The sequence below is a fragment of the Syngnathus typhle genome, linkage group LG4 (assembly GCF_033458585.1).
Source record: "Syngnathus typhle isolate RoL2023-S1 ecotype Sweden linkage group LG4, RoL_Styp_1.0, whole genome shotgun sequence".
In the NCBI taxonomy this organism is placed as follows: domain Eukaryota; kingdom Metazoa; phylum Chordata; class Actinopteri; order Syngnathiformes; family Syngnathidae; genus Syngnathus; species Syngnathus typhle.
Window position 1 is genome coordinate 18,641,365 of NC_083741.1, and position 23,297 is coordinate 18,664,661.

At 41.4% G+C, this 23,297-nt stretch overlaps 1 protein-coding gene across 4 annotated transcripts in view; it reads left to right on the top strand.

Annotated features, from left to right (window-relative positions):
- Positions 1 to 6,891: 6,891 nt before the first annotated feature.
- The window catches only part of insyn1 (inhibitory synaptic factor 1), a 51,822-nt gene continuing 35,416 nt past the window's right edge, over positions 6,892 to 23,297 (top strand). Inside the window, exons 1-3 of one of the 4 annotated variants that reach the window (XM_061277406.1) lie at positions 6,896 to 7,535; positions 7,885 to 8,656; positions 8,851 to 9,308. In XM_061277406.1, coding sequence (XP_061133390.1) covers positions 9,165 to 9,308 — 144 coding nt within the window. In that variant the 5' untranslated portion in view covers positions 6,896 to 7,535; positions 7,885 to 8,656; positions 8,851 to 9,164. Of the gene's footprint in view, positions 7,536 to 7,884; positions 9,309 to 23,297 lie in introns of all 4 variants that reach the window. The other 3 variants (XM_061277405.1, XM_061277407.1, XM_061277408.1) reach the window with 3 other exon arrangements.

Here is a 23,297-nt window from a genome sequence, read left to right on the forward strand (position 1 = left end):
TTGTTCAGCGGAGTGGAGATGATGGATGTGCCTATAAATTACAGCGTGCGTGGGTGTTCCGTCGAACTGTAATTGCTTTGGATGTTTTCACATTACCGCATTCCTTTTTTGTTGCGGGATTTACCAAAGACGCCAAATGATTTGCTGTATACGCATTTATGGCCGATTCTGTGACCTGTATAAACGGAATACTGAAGCGACCAATAACTTTATCGCTGAGAGAAAATTGCGTTTACTGCAGGACAACAACAAAGCTCACCCAATTTTAATTTTATAGCCAACCGCTGAATAATTTATACACATGAATGGCCTTCTATTGAATATATTTCCTCTCGCTTACGTCTTTGAATTTCTCCGTGATTCCATCCCTTCTTTATGTTTCAGATCAAAGCTTTGACATCACGCACTGTACATTATCACGGCCTATATTTCAACATGACGCCATGGTCTGCTTTCCCCATTTCTCTGCGGCTCATTGCGGAAGTATAATCAAGGCTAATGACTCGATAAATTCAACAAAATAAATCTGCCACCAAGAGTTTGAATTAAATAGAACACATAGATTTTTCAGTCTTCTGAAAGAAATAAAACAAGTAAGCGGCAGCAGGCAGTGGCGTCATGATAATGTTTTGATACAAACGCACTTTGTTATTACAGCACATCCTCCAAATTTGAAACATTAACTTCAGCAAAACTTAAACATCTTTATGCGAAATGTGTCAAACTTTCGGCTTGCGGGCCATTGCGGGTCTGCTTTAATGAGGGCCGTGAGAACTGAAAAAGGTATTAAGTCTAAAGTATACATTGAATCTAAACTACATTTTCCACTGAGAGGCCATTGCATTAACTTGCTAACCAACGTTTGACCCTCCAAAAATGTTCCTGCACTATGACGAAACACGGTAGAGTCGCCACCTCATGCAACATGACAGCAACCGGCTTGTAGTGAGTGTTTTCAACATGACACACTTTTAATGAGGCGCTATCACGACTTACAAATGAAAAAGTACAGATGGAGCAATTCAGCTGGGGATTGGTTGTGGTGATATATCACAAGCGAGTATGAGATAGGGAGCCTACAGCCTTCAGTGTCGAACAGGATGTTAGTCATTGAGGCCTTTGGCCATTTCATTACCCTACATTTCCTACACATTTTGATATGAAATGATATAGGAGCTGGATATCTATTCGGGAATACACCACTTGAAAAGCACAGGCTACCAACCACTGCATCCGGTCATACAAAATAGTACAAATGCTTTGTGGATAGAGACGTGATACGGTATATCTACAGTATGTAGTCATTTACCAATTACCCATCTGTCGTTTTGAGGAAGTCACAATTGCAGCTGAATTGGTCAAATGGAACACCCGAGTTTAAACTGAAACTCGACAAATATATTTTTCAACGTTTGATCTTCATCCAAGCGCCATCGTATTCAAGGTGACTCAAGGTGCTTAATGGAACTCGGGTGAAAAGTCAGGGCAGTCATATTTTTTTCTTTCTTTCTTTCTCATCAATGCCAATGAGCGTTCGGTTTTGTCTAATGGCCGGTTTGCGCTCACCTCATCAAAAATAAATTGTGTTGTCCATGCTTCCAAGTTATCTTGGCAGGTCAATACGAAAATGGCCTCAAGAAGACTCTCAATGACCTCTCGCTGCAATTAGAATTCAGGAAGGGCCCCCATTAGTGCCCTTTCGTTATACGCAGTGACATTTTCCCAGTGGAGATGCTGTGATTTGTCAGGCACTTTTGGAAAGGGCCTCAACCTCTTGACTTCTTCTGCAGTAATTCTTAACTTTACTATAACTCTTTAACATCTTTAAAAAGACCAGTGAAACCAGGCTTCATCTGATGGCTTGCGTCATACCATGATCCATCACTATTATTGAAGCTTTACAGTAAATTAAAGAGGCCCGTATTGATCCGCAATCAGACAGGTTGAGTGATTTCTGCTAGAAAAATATGACACAAACCGCCCACTCTTCATGATGAGGTCATCACCCTCCCAGGACTCATCCTTCGGGACCATCATTCGCCCCCATTCGGGAGGAAAAGTAAATGACAAATCAATCAAGCACTTAAAGCCTCATGTCATTATGTAAGAAAGCTGATCCATTACGGTTTGAGGCAGCCTGCGGTTCAAGCCCCACCCAAAGAAATACAAACATGCACGATTCCGGTTTGAAATATGAAAAGGTCAGCGGAGAAGCAAGACGTGTCGTTAACGATCTGTCCACATGAGACATTGGCAGCTATGTCTGGCCACGCAACGTGGAAAAGCCAGCAAGCTTTAGCCTTGTACTCTCTGTAAGCCAAAAATTGTCAAGAAAGAAATCTGGGTTACCATGACAATGACAAAAAAAATGCCATTGTGAGAGTACTCTCAGTGGAAATTAGACACATTTAGTCAGGAACTGTGTATGCATTCAAAATGGAAATGAATCCTTCTTTGATCATTTATCATGTTAGCTGGTGGGGGTGGGGGTTCCTCAAACGGTAGACTTGTCATAATAAACATATCGGAACTCTTCTTGAATAATCAGGAACATCACTCCATCCATTTTTCTAGCTCTTCTCTTCAGATGAGTGGGTGAAAACAGATCTATTGATAATTTTGTCAATAGACAAAAAAAGCAATTTTTTTATGAATATTATTTCTAAACTTTCCTTAACTTCATCAAACCATACAAATTCTGACCAGTTATTTAGAATTTATTTTTAAGGAATAAAAAAAAAGAAGTCAAATTTGTCCCCTAGTTAATCCTTTTGAAAACGTGGGAATTGACAAAACTACTTATCTCTTTGTGGTTTAAGGACAAGCTGTTCCATGGTTAAAGCTAAGACAATTTAAGTTTTGTCCACTGGTCTTTGGTTGATGCAATGTCTGGTTGACATTGGAGAATCAGCTGATGAACACTTTTTCTTTTTTTTTTTTTTTAAATGAAGAGTTGCTTTTCTAGGATTTCTCACAGTCTTTTGGGAGGTAATTGAGAATATTGACCACTAAAAGCAACGAGGAAAGAGTGATGAATTGCTAGAGGATTTATTTTTGCTGTGTAACAAAAAAAAGACACACTCGAGTGTATTACTAGGTTTGTCATCTTTTTTTATTTGTTCTCTAAAAGGAAGCAACTTTTACATGCAATAGATTTATATGTATTAAAAAGATGGCATTTTTCAATTAAGTGATTGATACTAAAATTTAATGTTTGATTAGGATGCCCAGACTATTCCTCAAATCCTTCATGTTTAATTCACAAAAGAAGATGAGGAAATACAGTCCTATTACATCAGCGGACAGAAGTCAGTATTTTCAAATACATTCAAGGAAATGTAAAGAGACTGGCATGAAGTAGACCGAAGAACAAAGAGTGTTTGTGAAACTGACTCATTAGAGTCCCAAATGAGCTGGAGCCTTTTCTAGCTGGCTTTGGCAAACTAACCACTTGCCCACATTGCTGCTTCCTATAATATTCTTTATGCATCATTTTTGCAATAATAAAAAAAATATATTGTTTAACTTGAACTGATTGAATGCAAACTGAGACTTGGCAAAGAAATATCAGTTCACCAATTCATGCGTGCATATAATTGCAGTTGTCACGATATCGAACGTGGAACCATTCTTTGAAAGAAAAAAAAAACGGAAATATATATGCTATGGTGTGGGGGATTCACACAAAAGGCGCATCCTAAGCTTTTGGGGGGGCGTTGCAATGCTTTGCTTTAGGGCTCATCGACAGCAACCACTACTAATTTCTGCCATGTTGGTCGGCGGGTCTTAACGCAATCCGATGCTCTCATAGACTGAGATACTTAACATTCCCCAGCCAGCAGTCTCCTTTTTTGGTTTGGATTCAGAGTCATTGTACAATACAATGATGCATGTATGATATGATGATCGAGAATCCGTAAGCTGTGCGATCATACCATCTGAACAGTTCTGTAGCATGTGTTGCATTGAATACATGAATTAAGGTCTTACGATTTGGAATCCCATCAAAATATGGGAAATCTTATTAGATTTCTATTCCTCAAAAAGAAGCAAGTCTTACCTCGAAACACAACAACAAAATACAATATAAATAGCCCACTCACACATTCTTTTAATGTTCCTTTCATATTCTTTAATGCTGGTAGAAAGTATGGACTTCAAGTCTGTCTTCAAGTCTGTCTTCCCATGTCATCAAAGGGTGTACGTTGGAAGAAGAACATCTCTATTGATTGCTGGCACTCGCTCTCTGTCTCCATTATAATACAAAATAAATCCTCTGGACATTTTGTAACAGTGGCTGCCAACCCAATGACTTTCGTGAAGTGAAAGAACAATCTTGTAAAAAAAATAAAAATAATTATCTGTTCTTTATTTATCTAATTCTTCATTTAAAATGTGGCGGTGTGGTGTGTCTTTTGAAGGGATACATTACTGCATGGCAGGAAACATTGAAGACATTTTTATTTGAATAAATATATATTTATTTAGTAGGGCTCTGAGGTCTGCGAACTTCAAAGCAAACATTGTGAAGTTATGCTGCAGATAAGTGAAATAAATCTGCCCCGAGTGTAAATGCTTTTATATCTAAATCAACAAAACTATGCGTCTGTACTTTTGATTTTGGTCTTTTTAAATCAATTTCACTTTTAGTAACTTTACAAAGCTTTTCTGTGCTTTAGACTCTTTGAAATATTTTGTTTGTAAATGCGTTGTGCTTTTGGTTGTTTGAAGCACATTGAGTTGCCTTGTATATGAATTTTGCGTGATATAAATAAATGTGTCTTGCCTTGCATAGTGAAAGCCTTCCTGTGATTTAACTAATCTTGTTTTCTTCTCTGTATTTTCCAGGAGTCTGTTTGCCGTGTGGCACTATGCTGCCTCTCACAGGTCAGTCTTGGCATTAATTTTACCTTGTTATTCACACTATGCTTTGTGGTTAGCACTCTGACCACCTCGTCTCTCATAATGTTGACTACCTTTATCAGGATCATATGATTTAACCGTGTTATTTTATAGGTGAGTTTTTATTTTGAGGGCTGTACAATGTGTTATGCAGATGATGTTTGAGTGTTGCACAACTGAGTGGCTCAACCTTGAGCCACGTACATTAGTTCTGCATTGTGTCAGAATTTCAATAATTACAGTACTGTATAATTTTAATTAAGGAGTGGAGCGAGTCCAGAATTAGTGTTACAGGTGTACTGACCCCTGTTGAACGCGCTGTCACAAGTATGATTAGTACACGACACACTGTGAGCTCACATGCCGTGTTCTTCACATTTGAAAAAACGTCCCTGATGTAAAAAATTCATATGTTGGTAACCCGTTTTATGTCAGTTCCCACTAAAGCAGTTTCCAGTGTTTGTGCATCAATGCCTTTTTTCGACATTTTTATGCTTGTTTATGAGCCCCGTACCCAACTCGAAAAAATGACATTCCATAAAAAAAAGGCATGGCGCAATCATTCCAAGGAAATATTAAGTGCAAGCCATATTATTTTGGAGCTACTCCAGATTTCTTGCAATAAAAGAAAAAAAAACACCAGACGGTATGACCTTACGTGGGTGAAATAATCAATTTCCCCATGAAGGCGTCAGTGGCATGAAGCTATCTACGCGGCGCACCTGGGTCTTTTCCGCGGGGGATGTCGTTGAGTCGTAAATGCCCTCTATTAGGGGCCGCTCTGCTAAACACACCTTGCAAGAAAAAAGGTTTTGCAATGTTGAGCAAAAAGAAAACGGTTGTCATAAAAGCCCGAAAGAACGGAGCCTTCTGGCTTGTTGCTGGGACGAAAAATGCTCAAGGACACCTGGTTCTTCAAGAGGCACGTTACACCATCTGCAATGTTACACTGCTGTTGCGTAAGCAGGAATTTTTTTTGTCTTCAACTGATGCAATTCACACACTGTATGTAACTCTGAATATACATATTTTCTGGGGGAAGGGGTGCATTGAAATATACATTGAGATTTGATTGACTGCAAAATATTCAAACCTCTCCAATTAGCCTAACAGCATCAGCATAACATCTGTGATTCTAGGACACCAGACCAAATTAATCTGCATGGAAAATCCACATAGCCCGAATTACTTTTTCCAATTATGCAAAAGAATCCGCAGACCCGCTAGCTCTTCTTCTTCGATATCTAACAAACAAACCAAAGAAAAATGTTGAAAAGCAATATGCTGTAGAAGTTATTATTGGGCGTTCCAGCCATCCATTTTCAATCCCGTCGAGGGTCACCACCTATGGTCTTGGAGCTGATCCTGACTACAGGTAGAATACAGCCTGGACTGGTCACCAGTCAATCACAGTCCAAAGAGACACCCTAAATCGTTTGTCAAAAATTCAGATGTGCGAGCCACATGCGTCCCCATGCCTCCTTATTCTGAATTCCTTTTCAACAGCAACCTCTGGTGCTGCCGTGCAGTAAAAACTTCCTAATCAAGATGATCCTCCACAAACCTTCCTCGGATATCAGTGATTCGGGGCATGTTGTGTCTTGATACCACTGCGCCAGGCAGTATGTAGGAAGACCTCATAGTGAGAAACAACACGCTCTACGCAGGTAATGAGCCAGTGTTGATACCAGCAGAATTCAGGAGAAAAAGTGCCTGCTGAAAGCACAATGAAACTCAACTTATTTCCACAAAACAACTTTAGTGCCGCAGTAGAGTGAAACTTCCCCGGATCTATTCCATCAAACACCAACCTGGTGCTTTCAAACCAAGAGGACATTTTCTGTCTCCCAGATGAAGTCATCAAACATGAACCTCCCTTGCACATGATCATTTTACACACCCTACACCTTGTGACCACGTGGTAGGAGGTGTGACTTCATGGCGAGTTGCAAGCGCGGGAGCATCAGATGAAGAAGATGCAGAAGACAAGTGAGGTAGAAGAACCAAGGTGGAGGAGCTGCGCCTTTAAAGGTGGCAGACTCCGCCTCCGCCGAGTGGAAGCGGAGAGCCGAGTGGTGCTGGCAGGAGTCTGAGCCACATGATAAACTCTGGCATCAGCTTGCCTTCATCCGCCAGTCAGGGAGGACACGGCTCGGGTGCAGGGGGCAGAGCAACGGTAGAAAGAGCAAGCGTGACAGAAGGCGGGGGAGAGTGAGAGAGAGAGTGAGTGAAAGAGAGTGAGCGAAGGAAAGAGGAGGGGGGTCTGGGGGGCTTGGTGGTCAGAGCGATGAGACGAGGCGGATAGACGAGCGAGGAGAAGCTGTCATCTGCGTGCAGCTTCCCTTTTTCGCAGCTTTGCCCGTCTGTCGGCTGCCTGGCGACGGCAGGCGAACGCCAGCGGGGGATGACTGGTGGCTCGTTTTCAGCAGCGCAGTTATCGGACTGACGCTCGCAGCGGCGCTGACAGGATCCGAGGCGGCGGCGTCTTCTCCAACCACTTCGGGCTCTCCCAAGACTGCCAATTGCTCTTTCTGGCGCCTCCTGCCCGTCCTCCACACAGCTTCATCTTTCTCTTACTGACGAGCCTGAGAGTGAAAGACCCCTGCTGATAGAGGCTTCTCTCTGTCAAGACAGTAAGTAGGGGAAGGGAGGGAACTCTGTGCGTGTTTGTGTGTACGTGTGGACATCTCTACCAGTGAGAGAGTGTGGTTGAGAAAGTGTGGAAGACAGAGAAGAAGAGCAAGGTAGTGTTTGGCAATGAATGCCAAGGATGTGCATGGACAGTTTGCTCCAGGCGCAGCAACAGTAACATGATGCGCGGAAAAGGTAAGTCCGTGTGCGTGTGTCCGTGCGTGTGGCGGTGGTGCGTTCTGACACCAGCTCCGAGTTAATCCCTCGCGCTCTCCGTCCCGTTCACTCTATCGCATGTTGAAGGTGCCGAGAGAGAGTAAGTGATTGCTTTCCTTGCCACCTTCCGTCCAGGTGCCATGTGCGGTTGTGGCAGCGCCGTTACCCAGGATGGGGTGGGAAGAGCATCCCCTTGCTCATTCTCCGGGGCTCCACCGGGAATCTTTTCTTGGATTTATCTCATCCTGTTGGATGGTGGTGAGCTCCTTGGCTCTCTGAAAGAAGAGTCCGCATAGGAAACCACACGCAGCACGAAAAAGTAAAATAATTACCCAATCACGGCAAGGGGAGGCAGACCCGGTTCCCTTAGCAACAACCAAGGGAGATAGAGGAGAGTCTTTTTCTCTATCTGCTTTTTTTTCTTTTTTTGGGGTAGGGGCACACCCCAGGTGGACATCTGTGGGCATCAAGTGCCACCCAGACTCGAGAAGAAGTTGCTCCTTTGCCTCAGTGTCCCCTGTAACTGTGTCTCATCGACCATGATTTTTTGTCTTTGCTTTTTTACCAGTCCATGCCACGAGTCACGTTTCGTAGGCTTAGGAATGAATTCAACCTGATCCTACGCCACCTGGAATAAAATCTTCTTTTGGGAAGAGAGATTGGATTTTCTAGGTCTAGGAAAAGACCTTCACCAGCTCACCTACCTTCTTTACACCAACTAAAAGACGTCATTAAGTTGCCATCTTGCAAAGAAATTGGGATCTTAAGTTTATTTTGACCGTGATGTCTCTCATCATTTGGGGAGAAAAGGAATATCCAAGATTTTCCCATAATCATCAGTAAGATCCCTTATCAAAATCCATAAAAGACAGTAATTTTGGGACTTGTATTTTTCTATTTCTAGTGGGTACGTATCAACTTTTTTAATGGCAGCATGACATAATGTTGCAATGTTTTTCAAGTACAAGAGGGAAAAGCTCTTCCCCAAGTATAGAACAGTGTTTTAAATAGCATCTCCTCTAGAACCATTTGAGTTGTACACACTGACACATGAGATGAGTTGGCTCAGTGTGATTATGTAAGATTTTTTTTTTATTCCAGCCTCGGCACATGTTTTTTTTGCCTCTTCAATTTTCCATGGATTTATCATCTTTGACTTCTCCCGCGTGCACTTTCGACCCGTTTTTGGACGGACGCTATGGCTGCCAGAGAGTGACGCTGTGCCGATTGTGCAGGCGAGGAAAGGCGTTTTGGTCGTCCAGGTGCTTTTAAGATGTTGAGGTCTCCCTGCGCGACCGGGGCCCCCGTTCGGATCAGTAGCACTGAGGCTCCTAGTAGCCAAAGACATGGACCCCGACTCGGCTCCCCCACGCCCTCAGCCTGTTGGCCACTGGTCCCACGTCACCTTGTGAAGGATGTCCCTCAGCAGAGCTCCGGCCCGGGACACCTCTGAGACCCCCAGCCCGAGAGAACGCATCCGCAGCCACATGAAGATGGTGATTGACCAGCTGGAAGGAATTCTCAGAGAGCTCAAGGATGTGGCCAAGGAACTTCGGGAGGTGAGCTTGAAAATCACACACGCATTCGGTTTTGTGGGAGAAAGCGGCTTCCGAGTGGGTGTGCTACCAAGGAAGAGTTCATTTAATTAAGCGCAGCTTCCTCCTCACAGTGTGGAGATTGTGATTAAGATTTGAACGCGAGAGCTGACTTTTTTTTGTTGTGGAGCAGGAGGATATTGTTGATTAGTACCGCAGTGAGTGTGCCTTTCCCTCCCTCATCAAAGACTAGGGCGATTACTACTTGTGTGTTCAAGTCGGGGGGTGCGGGGGTAAACTTGGTGCGAAGACCCGATGAGATGCTGAAAAGCCTGACTGTGATAGAAAAGGGGCTTAGATAAGATCCAACACTTAGCACCGCAACAGTTATGTAAGCATTTTGTTCAGGATCAACGAGATTCCTGTCATTTTGCAAATGCGGCGTCTCAAGGATGTCTGAAAGGGAGAGAAAGATTGTGTAGCATTTCTTGCGTTATGCAATTTTGCAATAACCGCATGAGCTGAAAGAGGGAAAAAAAAGTGTCTTGCATCTGAGAATCTAAGCCCGAGAGCACACAATGGCTCCGGTCATCTCTTCAGGATCTTCCCCCCGCTATGAGCTCGTCTTGTTCAGCTCCCTCTAAAGAGAGAGATAACAGCAGCCGAGGAGACAGAGATGAATGGAAGCTCCCCGAAACCCATCCCGTGTCTTTCCACTTATTAACCTCCCACCTGTTTCCAGGGAAGCAAAGAAAGGGAAACATGCTTTAAAACACACTGTAAAGCTGCATCTTGGTGTCCAAACGACAAGGTGGGCAGGTTTTAAATAGATGTTTCCAAGCTGGCCGGCCGTCACATCACAATCCCTTTGCACGCCTTCTTCCAGACTCCCACCTCTTATGTACTCGGAGGCGCAAGGCCACGGCTCGCAGCGAGCCTCCTTCTAAAGTGGGACGGAGAGGCTGTGATTGACGATTATAGTGCTACGGCAAGTGGAGTAATGCCGGCCGGAGATATTTATGAACAAACACGCGCCTTGTGCCACTGCCAGCCCCCGACGCCTATTACCATTCTCGTCTCAACGCCCATTAAGGGAGCACGATGACTCTAACGTAACTTTGCAGGAATGGCTCAATCACACGTTGACACCTGGGCTTCATATTAGCTGCTTGTAGAAGGGAAAATATCACCACGTATTGTATCTTTTTCTCTGAAGCTTCATTTATGATCTGCGTTCGTTCGACTCCCGGGGAGCTTGCGGATACAAACAAGCGTAACGATACAACCGGAAACTGAGAAGCAGTGTCCAGATTCTGAGTGAATAGTTTGTCACAGATCAAAAATAATTTGAGGTATTTAATTGTCTCACAGACTATTGCTGCTTCCAATTTTGCCTTCTTAATAACAAGCATCACCATGTTTGTTGGTTTGCATGTTTGAGGAACATTTTGATTTGAAGCAGCATGGATTATTATCGTCGTGCTGGGGGACATCAGTTTGACTTTACGGTCCACTGTCACACAATTGCTAAATCATTAGACTGTGGTATAATTGGCTAAATACTATGTTTACGTCATTGCTTGACCAACAGCAAATTCAACCTATTAGCCGGCATGTTATCAGTATCAATATCTTGCAATTAACCAACCGTGCGATTGCAGACTGGTAGAGGAAATACAAAGTCCCACTCAGGTGCTGGATGGCTAATGTTGCATAAAATCACCCATTCTTGGTCACGTGATGGGAACAATATAATAGAGAATAACCGTCAAGTAATTAAATGATGAATTGCCACATGAATACAGTGAAATAAATAATTTGGTGAGGTATCAGGAATGACTGATCATCACCTTGGGAGTCAAAAGATGACATTCCAGATCACATGACACAATGTAGAAATCCGACCTTTCCACTTTCCTATTTTGTTTTCATGTCTCTGGCAATTTTAAAAATAACATGCGCAGCAAAAATAATGATAAAAAAAATCTCTTCAATTCAACCACATCAATATTCCATTCAGCTAATCAATCTGCCTGCATAACATACTTTGCCCATTTTGAGTTTTGTCAATGTGCACTCATTTCTTATTCCAGCCTTCAATCAAACCATTTAGCCAGAGCCCCAACATAAATGAAAATATGAGGTTTCGATTTTTAAGGAAGTTTTACAACTTGTAGCTGTAATAGCCTTTGCACATTGACAAAATGTTCCGCGGACGTTTAAGAATCAATTCCAAATGTACATTAGACTTGTATTGAATTTTAAGGCCAGGCCATTTTTATTTCACTTTGAACATAACATGGACAAAGGCACTTTTTTTTCATTACATATAATTAGACCTCACAGTCTGCCATGGTGGAAAAGACAAAGAAAACATTTAATAACATAACATCATATTTATACGTGTAAAAAGTCTATTTGTTTAGACAAATCACGTGAAGGCACTCTGCCAAGTCTGTATGACAATACAACTAATCTTATTCCGAGAACATTGCTCCACAAATAACTGTGGTTCATATGAGACAAAGATGCAGTTTTAATCTCATCATTTTCCTTTTAGCCAGACCTTGACCTCACCCCATTCTTTTCCCTTTAGGGGGTTGCTGTCCTCATCGTCTGAAAAGAGGTCATGTTGAGGATCTTGCTTTCTTGTTTGCCAGGATTCATCAGGCTCATTAATAAACTACCTTTGCCAAACGCGCGCCCCCGTAATTTCCTTTTCCAAAGTTCAAACCATAGAGCTTAATTCTCTGACAAGCTGTATTTTATGATGAATCTATGGATTCATTTGCTCTGAAACATTAATCATTGGTGCAACCCAGTAGCCCGTTGATGGGAAGTGTGCCACATTTCCATTCTTGCTATAACGGTTTTCAACGATGAAAGTTAAATAATCCATTTCATTCCAAGCCCTTGATACAAATATTTGAATATGATGGTGCAACAATGTAATGTATGGCTGGGGTGAGACTTCCAAATCCATCCATCCTGCATCAAGGCAGTATACACAAGCCAATAACATAATAGCCTCTTGCTGAACAGAATACAATAGAACGCAGCCCTCACAAAGGCCAAAAATAGGTGATTGGCAGGAGAATGTAAACTATAATTTCATCCTTTCCATTGAATCAAATTGTTGTTGAAAACTAAATTCAGACTCTTGGCAATCAGCATGCTTTCCAAAGATTTACTGAGTGAAATGTAAAATGAAATGCCGACTCTGCAAATGTTAGTGTGGAACTGTAGATAACGTTCCATTAGGAATTTGGTTGATTGTGTTGAATTGTTTGTTGATTGATGGTATTCTCGTGCAAAATAATAAAATGTGACATCAGCCTTGGGAAGTTGAACTGGAGCTCAACGATACTGCCCAAAATTCATATTACGGTATCAGTTATATTTTGTGCCTGTGTATGATCACAATTAGTGCAGTGTTACTTACAATATTTATTTTTTTAGCAATACTGAAAGGCTTTTTAGGCCTAAGCAATGCAGTTGGCCACCAAATATGAAGGTGCCTATGTTTTGACGTATCAGTTCTGAAGGCGTCATTGACTCATTGAAGAGCCGCTCGCCGCAAATTGGGCTTTGTGCGAGGTAATCACCTGTCACCATGAATCCATAACTCAAGTGGGTCGTCTGATATTATTTGTGAAATACACCTTTTGTTTCTCTTCTTGGGCATAGGCTCTCGTGTCGAATCCTCACTGGCGCTTTTCCACATCGCAAAGAAACTTTCCAAATATGTCTGTTTGTTTTACTTCCTTTGCTAGCTTGGGATTTAATATTAGCGTCACTTGACTGAAATAACTTATGTCAAGCGTCTGTTGTAGTAATCAGGTCGCTTTTCAAAATAAAATATTTTCCAGCCTTGTCTATTTTCAACCTATCATCAGTTATATGCTGAAAAACTGAGCTATTCATATTTGTGTGCACAGGCTGTCGCCTGTCTAATAGAAAAGTAGTGCTTTGCCGTCATCTTCTGGCATCTTTAGGCATTTATAAAACCTTCTAAGGTGGAGAGTGTAAATTACTCCGGACATTTGGTGTTCACTATTAAAACTTAAACTTAAAATTAGAAATCTCCTGGGCTAAGGTCTGGTGATCACAGTGGCGGTCCATCGATGGGGTTAAACTCTGTCAAGCTCTTACAACTATATGCCTACTCTTGCACTTTGTGCACGACATTAATATTCACTATAATGCGTTGTCACGTCCCCCTCGCTGCCATATAAGTAAATCTCACGCCTTGTGAAAGTTTTTCTGCCGCGGCTGTCGTTGAAAGTCAATTTGGGTGACATACGCCGCCCTCGTACTCGTGAATCGCATGACGGTCTTTTTGACGAGTCCAATGAGAAGGACATAAAGGAAGGACATTGGACGGTAATACCCCACGATAAAGCGCTCCATTTGTAATAATCACAGTGGCAGGAACGGCGACTCCGCTGGAGGAATCACTCATTGAGTTGCGGCATCAACCTTGGGTAGAGGATAAACAAGAAACGTTTTATGAACGTTTGGGTGACATTCAGATATTTGCTCAAACTAACTCCAGCAGAATAGATGGCATTCGATGGAAGACAATTGTCTTTATCGGACACGTCCAGGCTGGCAAATTGAAATAATGTAATAAAGCACAGAGTCGGGGGGTGGGATAGTCAAGATATGCAAGACGGAGCATTTAAAAAGAATAAAAAATGTAGCGACGGAAGAAGGGATGATGGACTGTTATGACGGCCATTATGCAGAAGCTTTCGATGGAGCACATCTGTGTTCGGCGCAAGACAAATGAACACGGGGCAGGCAATCAGGACTCCTCAAATACAATAAAGCTCCAAATGAGATGAGGTCAAAAGACAATAAAGAAAGAGCAATTATCACCGGCTGAATGCAGCACGTTGGAGGACATTGCCCCCTGACAGGAGGCCTCAGGATAGATTGAGGCTAGTTTTCTCAATAGTTGTCATTACGTTAGACCCTGCTGCTTTATTAATGAGAATGGCCACCGTGCTGGGTGAGGATTATTTAATTAATCTTTGGAAGTGTGTCGTGAATCAAAAACTAGCCATAGTTATTCATTTGCGAGTGGCAGCGCTGCAGCCATGTTACCCTCCCTCCATGTTATAGAAATCTATTTAATCTTATAATTTGACTTTATAATTTTACCCTCCCTCCATGTTATAGAAATCTATTTAATTTTATAGCTTTACAGTACAGAAGAACCAGAATGTACAAACACAGTTTATCACAATTGACAAGACTAGTCCACTTCAAATTTGGTCATATTTAAAAGTGTTTTTTTTTTCCTCTATTCATTCTGACTGGTGGAAACCTGGAGTGGTTACCAACATTATTCGGAGTAATGCATTACATCAATTTGCTCATTTTATTTTGTAATATTATAGTTTGCACAGATGATTTTTTTTCCCGGCCAATCTCTGATTGTTAAAAAGCCTGACCAGCTGATTCCGAATTTTGCTGATGCCGATTTCTTTTCCACAACCAATTTCATACCTTTAATCTTGTTTTCCTCCGAAGCACCTGTGAAAAAATACAAACTGTTGTTTGAAATGCACAAAGTAGTTCTCTCAACTAAATAAATTAAAAGCCTATTAGTCATCCGACAGCAGTGTCGGATTTAGATTCTAATCCAACACGTTTATTTGCCTCAGTGAAATAATCCAGTTTAAGATTTTTTCACCGCTTCAAATGCACTGCAAGACATTTGCGTGAAGCTTTCAGAAAATTTACTCGACCTTGCCATTCTCTATTATTGTCGTTGCTGTTTGACTGCAGTGGTGAGCAACATTTGACAACAATTGAATAAGAATGACATATTCCTCAGTCACTGCATTCTTGTTTATAATAATATCAGTTAAACAATACACAACGAGACGATGAAAAAAAGGCTACCTCGTCAAATGAGCTATTCTATGAAAAGCTATCCACTTTGGCAACCATTGAAATGCTTGTTTTATGCCCCCCCGTTGAGGTGAGGTCTTCTTTTTGAAATGAATGTTGCAAAACAAAATACATGTATTTCCATTAACCCAAAGTGAGTGTCGGCTTTTATTTTGTATTTATTTGAACTGAATGGCATATGAGCCTGTTGGCAGCAGAAATTAAGAGATTATAAATATAAAAAAATTGTAGCTCATCAAATGAGTTGATCTGCAAATGATCTGCTTCATGAGTAGTTAAATGCCGGCATTGTTTGAAGCCCGGCATTGACGCCGTTTCAAACAACTGGCCCAGGATCAGTCGCCCTGTTTGCCAACAAGCCAGCCAGCCAGCTAGCTAGCACCTCTTTTTTGAAACACCAGTTACCACACGTTTCCACGTTTAGCAGCTCCCTGTTGAAAGGAACACACTCGGCCCTAAACCAAGTTTGTTCCGAACCCAGAAAAAGCCCCGGGAAGACAAAAATCAAACAGCCACTTACTATCTTCAGGGAACCCTTCTTCTCCCTCTCAACCTCCAACCCCCCCGAAATATGCATTACAGAGCTGAAAACACTGACTCACTCTTGAGAAATATTCTCTTGGCTATATTCAACATTATTAATAAGGACAATACAATAGGAGAAAAAAATGCCCCGCTATGTAGTTGGCCATCTTGAGAAGATTTCTGGGTATGGTTACCTCGTGATGCATACTGTTTCCTTTTTCCCCCCCTTAGTGATGAGCCAGATTTTTTTAATCAAAACTACATTTGGTGAAAAAGGTCATAATTTTGCAATATTATATATGTGATGTATTGACATCCCACTATCCCCAGTTTGCTTAATTATAACTAGATTGCTTTTAGTTTGATATATATTCTCACATTCTCAGCAGTAAACAGCGTTCCCAGTTGTCTTGATAACATGGCTTTGACCCGCACTCGTCAAAATACCTCAAGCAGCAAGATTTATAAAACAATCGTCAACATTTTTTGAGTCTCTACTCACACCATCCCCTCCACTGCAGGGTGTGCCAACGCGAGGGCGGCTTTCATTACCATGACGACGAGGAAAGGAGTCTGTTGCTACATGTTGATCTCAAGGTCGAAAAAAAAAAAAAAAAACTCGTGTAAGTTGTGGATTACACATGCCTCATAAAGACAATAAACGCATAGATGGCATTTTTGCTTGAAGAAACAGCACTTCATCTCCAAGCTGGTGAATTACACGAATCAAATGAGTACACGCTTCACCCAACAGTCAAATATGTCACACTTATCTGAAGCTAATTCTGATAATTGTGTTGTTATTTTTATGGATAATTGTGTTAGTTTTTCAAATGGGAATTAGCATTATTGTTATATCATAAAAATCTGAGGTGCCTCACAGACAGGTATTCGGAAATTGACAGATAACTTGGTTCATTTATCCATCGTAGAGTTTGTTGCAACAACACTACCCCATTTGGCACCAATGCAAGCAGACTGTAACAGCAAAAAGTCCCACTTTTATCCGCACCCGGATGAGCCCCTGCACCTCGGCAAGTTTCGTTTAAGGTTTTGTAGTTTTTGTGTACTCATCCTAACAAATAACTAACAACAAATTGGTATCCAATCACGATCTTGCCTTGTGCAATTTGTTTCTTGGTTATAACTGACAATTTGTAGCCATGGCTGCTAGGCAGAATGAATCGTCAAGGGTCCACACCTATTACGAGAGAGAAACAAACCTTAACTTTCTTAGTGTGAACTGAAGGCTAAACCTAAATCAATTTACAGTCTGCTTACATTCAGCTCTCACAACAAGTGACTGGGAGAATGGGACTAAGGCAGCTGAAATTGTTTTTCTCCCTGCACCGTGGTCTGGAGCTTTATTCCCTAGCGAGTATGGAACGTACCGTGACTTGAGTGCTGTTCATTTTTTCCCCCCGTTAAAATTCAAGAGGATATAGGTCAGAGATCATTAACTGCATGCATATAAATGCTTAGATGCCATATGCACTCACTGTCAAACATTGCCTTGCAAGGTTCTTTGAGGCGGTCGTTTGAAGCGTGGAATATCGTTCTGTAGCTAGCTTTTGTTCCTACGGAGGCAACGCATCCTGAATTTGTACCCTGAATGTACTGTGGTCTATCACTAATCTCTTCCAATTAAAGTTTGGTTCATGGAAAATATTTCTAGGCAATCAATATATGGCAATCAGATCAGACACAAGAATTGGTAGGTTAGTGTGTCTTCTAGAGATGGGGGCTTAGCTGTATTTTTAAAAACTGCGGTATCTATAAACTCCACCCGTAACAGAACTTACTCAAAATGTTTCCAATGCCACATTGTTGAGCCAATCACAGTGCACATCTGGAAAAACTACCATTTACACTCAAATTCACTCTCCAGGTCTTCAATGAATCTTGCATCCATATTTTTGCAACGTACCAGGAGGAAGCCAGAGGAAGGAGAAGACTGATGTAAGCATAGGGAGAAAATGCGAACTATGCAAAGATTCAAACTCAGATATCGTAACTGTAAGACATCCTCAGCGCTTCCGCAGTATGCTGCACTTCACAATCACATCTATAGCTATTTTTTCAAACCCAACACGTCTTGACTGTTAGGCAGACATGCTAACCATTAATCCGGCTGCCGGTCCAAGAAAAGCTCTGAGGGATCTTATTCACACGCTCCTCTTACCACTGTCCTTCAAGAAAAAGTTGTGCAGAAAGTTTCCAACTTTGATGCTGGCTGAAATGAGGTCTGCTGATGTGCGATGATGGGAAATATTCTGACAGATATAGAAAATATGTGCAACCTTCCAGAGTGTATGTCCCCAGTAGCATCACGGGTAAGCTCGAGCCTCTCCCAACTGACTTTGTGCGATAAACAGTGACACCTTGGACTGATTAACGGATAATCGTAGGGCATATCTCTTTAAGAGATTTTGGAAATTAAGGAGAACGTGCTGCGTTAGCACCGTTAGCAACCGTTAACGCCGTGGCTGTGTTTTTTTCCCACATTCTAACTTGCTGACATCTCTAGAGAGTAGCTCTCTGGTTTTGTCTTGCGGTGTTAGGATCTTACAGGCCTCCAAGCGCTTGGCGAGGCGGTCGGCATTTGAACACGGGCAACGCACCGATCAAAGTGCTTTTTCAAGCCAAAATACAAAAACTGGGCCAAAGGGCTGCTTCTCATTAAAAGCCATTTGAGAAGAAAAACGACAAGTACCTACCTGCTGTGTCTTGTCAATTTGCTCCTCATCGCCTGACCCCATTTTGTGTATGGAAATTAAATTCCTAAATTAAAGCTTGGTGTCACGCCTCCAGCGCAGTTCTCTTTTCTGTGCAGAAAAAAAAGACAACAAGAACAAGGCACCTTAAGCCTTAAATGTTTTCCATGCTGAATACAAAACAAGCCTGCCATCTCGTCAGCCCTGAATCACATGCTTTGTTTGGTATTTAATTCAAACTAGTGGTTGAAGTCATTACTTCAGACAGAGTTATTTTTGTTGTGCTTTTTCTCTGTGTTTTTGTCAACAAAAGTACAAAAATAATCAAGGTTGAATGTCCCCAAGGTCGTAGGTTTCAGAAATTCACCAAAATTTTGGAAAGACAAGCCTTTAAAGTTACTGTCAGCATTTGAACTGTTATCGTTCATGATGTCAGCTTTTCAAGCAAAACACATCAAAGACTTAATTATTTTTTGTTTTAGATGTTCTTTGACGTTTTTTGTTCCACTTAAAAAAATGTTGCCGAAGTCTTCATCCACCGGGAAGAATAAAGGCCAAACCTCTGAAATTGTTTTTTATTGACTAATCCATTTGAAAAGATGTTGATCACAAATAAATGCCTCAATTTTTTGAATAAACACCGTCGTATTAAACTTCGGTCTACATAAAAACCACACCTCAGAAAATGCCTCCTTTTTCCCCTCAAAAAAACGTATCCACTTAAATAAATAAACAAATAAATATATATATAAATAAATAAATAAATAAATGCTCGTCCCGATTTCAGAGCAGATCACTTTAACCTAACAATAGCCTTGAATCCAATGTCCACGGCTGGCGTGTGCCTCATTGCAAATTGATTTGGGGGATGGACACAGCTTATGTTTTCGAGAGCAAATCCATCACAGTGATGCGATCGACAAGTAGATAAGCAGATATAAATACAACTCGCTTGCCTGCGTTCATGCATGTTTGTATGCAGTATCCTCACTCTCTTGAAACTCCATAAACAGAAACTACACTATATGGCTGGCTAATGTGAAGAGCTGTGCAGAAAGTAAATGTGTGATGCATTCCCATGAGACTGCCACGGAGCTTCTTTTGGGACGCGGCTCCAACATATTGACCAGCCCATCATGCTCGTAAGACCCACTGGGCCTCCCTCCAGGAACCCTGCACTCAGCATAGACAGTAATGAGGCCTCTGCTTTCGACCTCTGCTGAGGTAAACACTCGGGGAAAAAAAAAAAATAGTGCTCATCTTGCTTATTGGCTCATTATAGATAGGAAGTTCCGCGCCACTTTACAGTAAGGGTACTTTCTATATGTGTTCTTCAATAATAGTGTAAACAGGTAAATGCTTAATAACCAGTTTTGGAATATTCAACTGCACTCATCAGGCCTTACAGAAATGCAATGTCTTTATAAAGCATTCAAGAATCCCAATTTGCACCAATTAAAGCAGTTCCGAGGGGTCTTAAAATTTATATGACATGTTTTTGTCGAAATTCCCCAAGGATGAAGAATACGCACATTTCACACACTGTTTGGCTGAAACTAGACAGTTGTCAGAATGTGACTGAATGCAGCTCTGCTTACCTTGTACAAAGCCATGACTAGCTAATTTGACATATCCCTATCCCACTGTGGTGACAATACAGCTCTGATTACATTTGGTTTCAACATGATAATGGTTTTAGCCACCACTTATAAGTACGGAACTTTAGCTACCATTTCTGCCATGTCTCGGAGAAATATTGGGTAAATTAGCCCTTTGTTACATACATTACATAACAGGAAGGTAATGGTGTGAAAAAATGCTACTCCGAGAATAGTTACTGTACATAATTTTCTTTGTGTCAAAGTATACTGTACATGTAGGAATGGTCGAGTCTCCATTGGGCGCTGTCAGACACTTGAGGCAGGTGTCGGATTGTCGCTCGTGCAATTACAAACACAAATGTGATCTGATTTGGGATGTTTCCCGTCTTCAGAGCTGCGCTCAGAGCAATGCCCACTGACTCTCTAGTGGGGAAGCTTTGTCTTTCTCCATTTTTCATCTTTCTCATTCTGAGGGATCATCTGGAGGCTTTTTTGTCCTATCTTTTATTTTTAGCTCTACTTTGTGGTGTATCATAAATCAACCCCATTATGAAAAAAGATGTTTAACTAGCAGATGCATAAAATACACACAAGGAGACGTATAAAATCCTAAAAGATATTCCAGCATTCTATGCATTACAACTACAACATTCAATGTATCATTAAGTAATCAGCATTGCAATTCATGACTCATCAGAATGTCTAAAGTGACCTCTAGCGTTAACTCCACTTGAGTTACTCAACATGCATGTCATCCACTTGAAGTATACAGTATGCAAGGCCGCCATAAATCCTCCTGTTGACCCCTCAAGACAAAAATAAGTGTTAGCCACATTGATAAAAATGCCACACTTCAAATCAAAGAATGCACCCCACTCCCCCAAGAAGAGAAAAACAGAGTGAGTCATCCAATTCCATACCTCAAACTCTTACTTTTGGTTTATACGCTATGGAGCATACTCATGTTTAAGAGCATCGGTGGAAATCGAATGGAAAGGATGACTATCACTTCATGTTGGATGATTAACGCTGATCTTATCTCAGCAAAGGCAAATACGTAATGATTCTTTAAAAAGTTGTCAGGGGTATGGATTAAGCCTTCTCTCTGGTAATGAATCCCCTAGAACACCCCCTCTCCCAAGTATACCTTAGTAGAAAATCAACACAAACAAAAAGACAAATTACCACAGAAAAATCTTTTTTATTTTCAGGCGCAATCAATTTTAGCACATCTGCTCAGTTTGGGCGATCTTCATTATGTTTCAGCTTATTGATTGAAAAAGGAAAATGGCAATTAAAACTGAGCATTTTTTCATATTCAAGTGATGCGAGGGCAGCTTTATTATTTGTTTAAGTAGTTTGAAAGGCTATTGGGGCTTTGTTTTATTCTGAATAACAGAGATGTAGAAGCCAAGGCTAACAGTATTTCAATGTTTCTCAATAACGTATTTTGCAAGCAGATATCAGAGCAGCTGCGGTGTTATTGAGGCCGCTGTAAAGTATCAATTTGTGACAGATGCTCTCAGCAAAAGAATTCACTCCTTAATTCAAACAACGGGAGTGAATCAGCTCATCAAATGTGCTTGTGTACAACATCCATGCATTCAGCTGCGCCGATAAACGAGCCTCCTTTTGCATCTCAGAGTATATAGAAAAGTTTTCCAAGACAAGCCAGTCAACTACATCCATACTTGTTTAACTAAATAGTCACCCTTCAAATCAATGCAAGGTCCCCAATCAGTCGCTGTCACTCACCACACGCGTAAACATCTCCCTCTCCCATCAGAAATAAAAATGGCAGGAACCTTTAATTATGTCATAAATGCACTTATTCACACTGGGGACCCTATTTTTGTGAATAGCGTAAATCCGGCGCAGGGCAATCAGGTGAGACCGGTGTTGGTAATATCGTAGAGGACTGCAGCCCGGAAGATCTGCGGGTGGGCGGGCTATGCCATTGCAGGAGTGTCTAAAGCCGACTTAAGTCGCCTCCAGTCAAAGCGGCTCAGTAGCTCTTCTCTCTGAACTGAGCTGGTGAGAATTCCACAGCAACAGATGCGATTGTGGACTACCGTCTAGTAAATGTTGTCTCCCCCAATATCCAAAATAGGAATAGAAGCAGAGCACTATTTGCAAATGTTGAGTAGGTAACGACAAAGCTCGTTTGAACTTGTTGCTAACCAAAACAGCAGCACCCGATAATTCAACCTTTCATTTGACCGCTCTGCAATATGCGTGCAAATAAAAACCTCAAAGATATGTGAGTTAACAAATGACCACAGGCTACTATTTGTGAATAGTCAACTGCGGAGCTTGTTTGAACTCATTTGCTAACCAAAACAGTAGCACCATATTGTGTAAACAGTCTCGCAGATTAATTGTGAAGACTTTCCGAGATCCTTCCGCCACAGATCTGTGCTGTTTGTTGGTAATAGTCCTTTTGATTTAGTATTAAACTCCAGTTTAACGTGGCGCAAGTCGTAACCACCTGTCACATGTGTTTATTATTTTAAGATTTCTCTCTAATATAGGGGTCGCCAGTTGAGTTGAACAGATGCCCCCCACACGTTTACGCTACGCCAGTGTGAAGAGTACTTGTTATACTCAGAACGGGTTGAGCTTTTTCGGAACGACTAAATAAACTGCCTTGGAATAGCCCAATAGATTTTTTTTCTTTTAGGCCAGCGTTATTGCGGCAGCTCACAAAATGCATCAAATAGTGCAAGCCGCAGCATTTATGTGCCCTGGCAAACACGGGGACAGTTATTCGGGGTGTCAAATTTGCAATTATCCCATTATTGTGACTGAAGAGATTACGCTCGTGTGTCAGGAGTAATGGGCTAATGCAGGACTAATGCACCTCACTATGATTTGCGAGACCTCTGGAAATGCCAAAAACATTGGATTCTCCTCCTGATATTTGCCTCTAATCCGCCTAATTAATGCCAATAAGACAGAGATTTATTTAACATTTAAATGTCATTCATTACTTGCCTCCGTTAGGAGCCTTTAAGGCTGAATATCCAAGCAGGGTGTTTGTGATAGTTCAAGGCTAATCATCATGCTCCTGTATTATTGAATTCATATTTTAGTTTTTCCTGCACTTGTTTTGGATGTGAGTTGTAATAATACAAAAGTTCGATTTGTGCGTGTTTATGCACGAGCTTTCACGAGTGTAATAGTAACACAAATGCTTATTAGTAATAATCCGGACCCCCCGTGGCTTTGATTTATTTTGAACGTCTGGTATC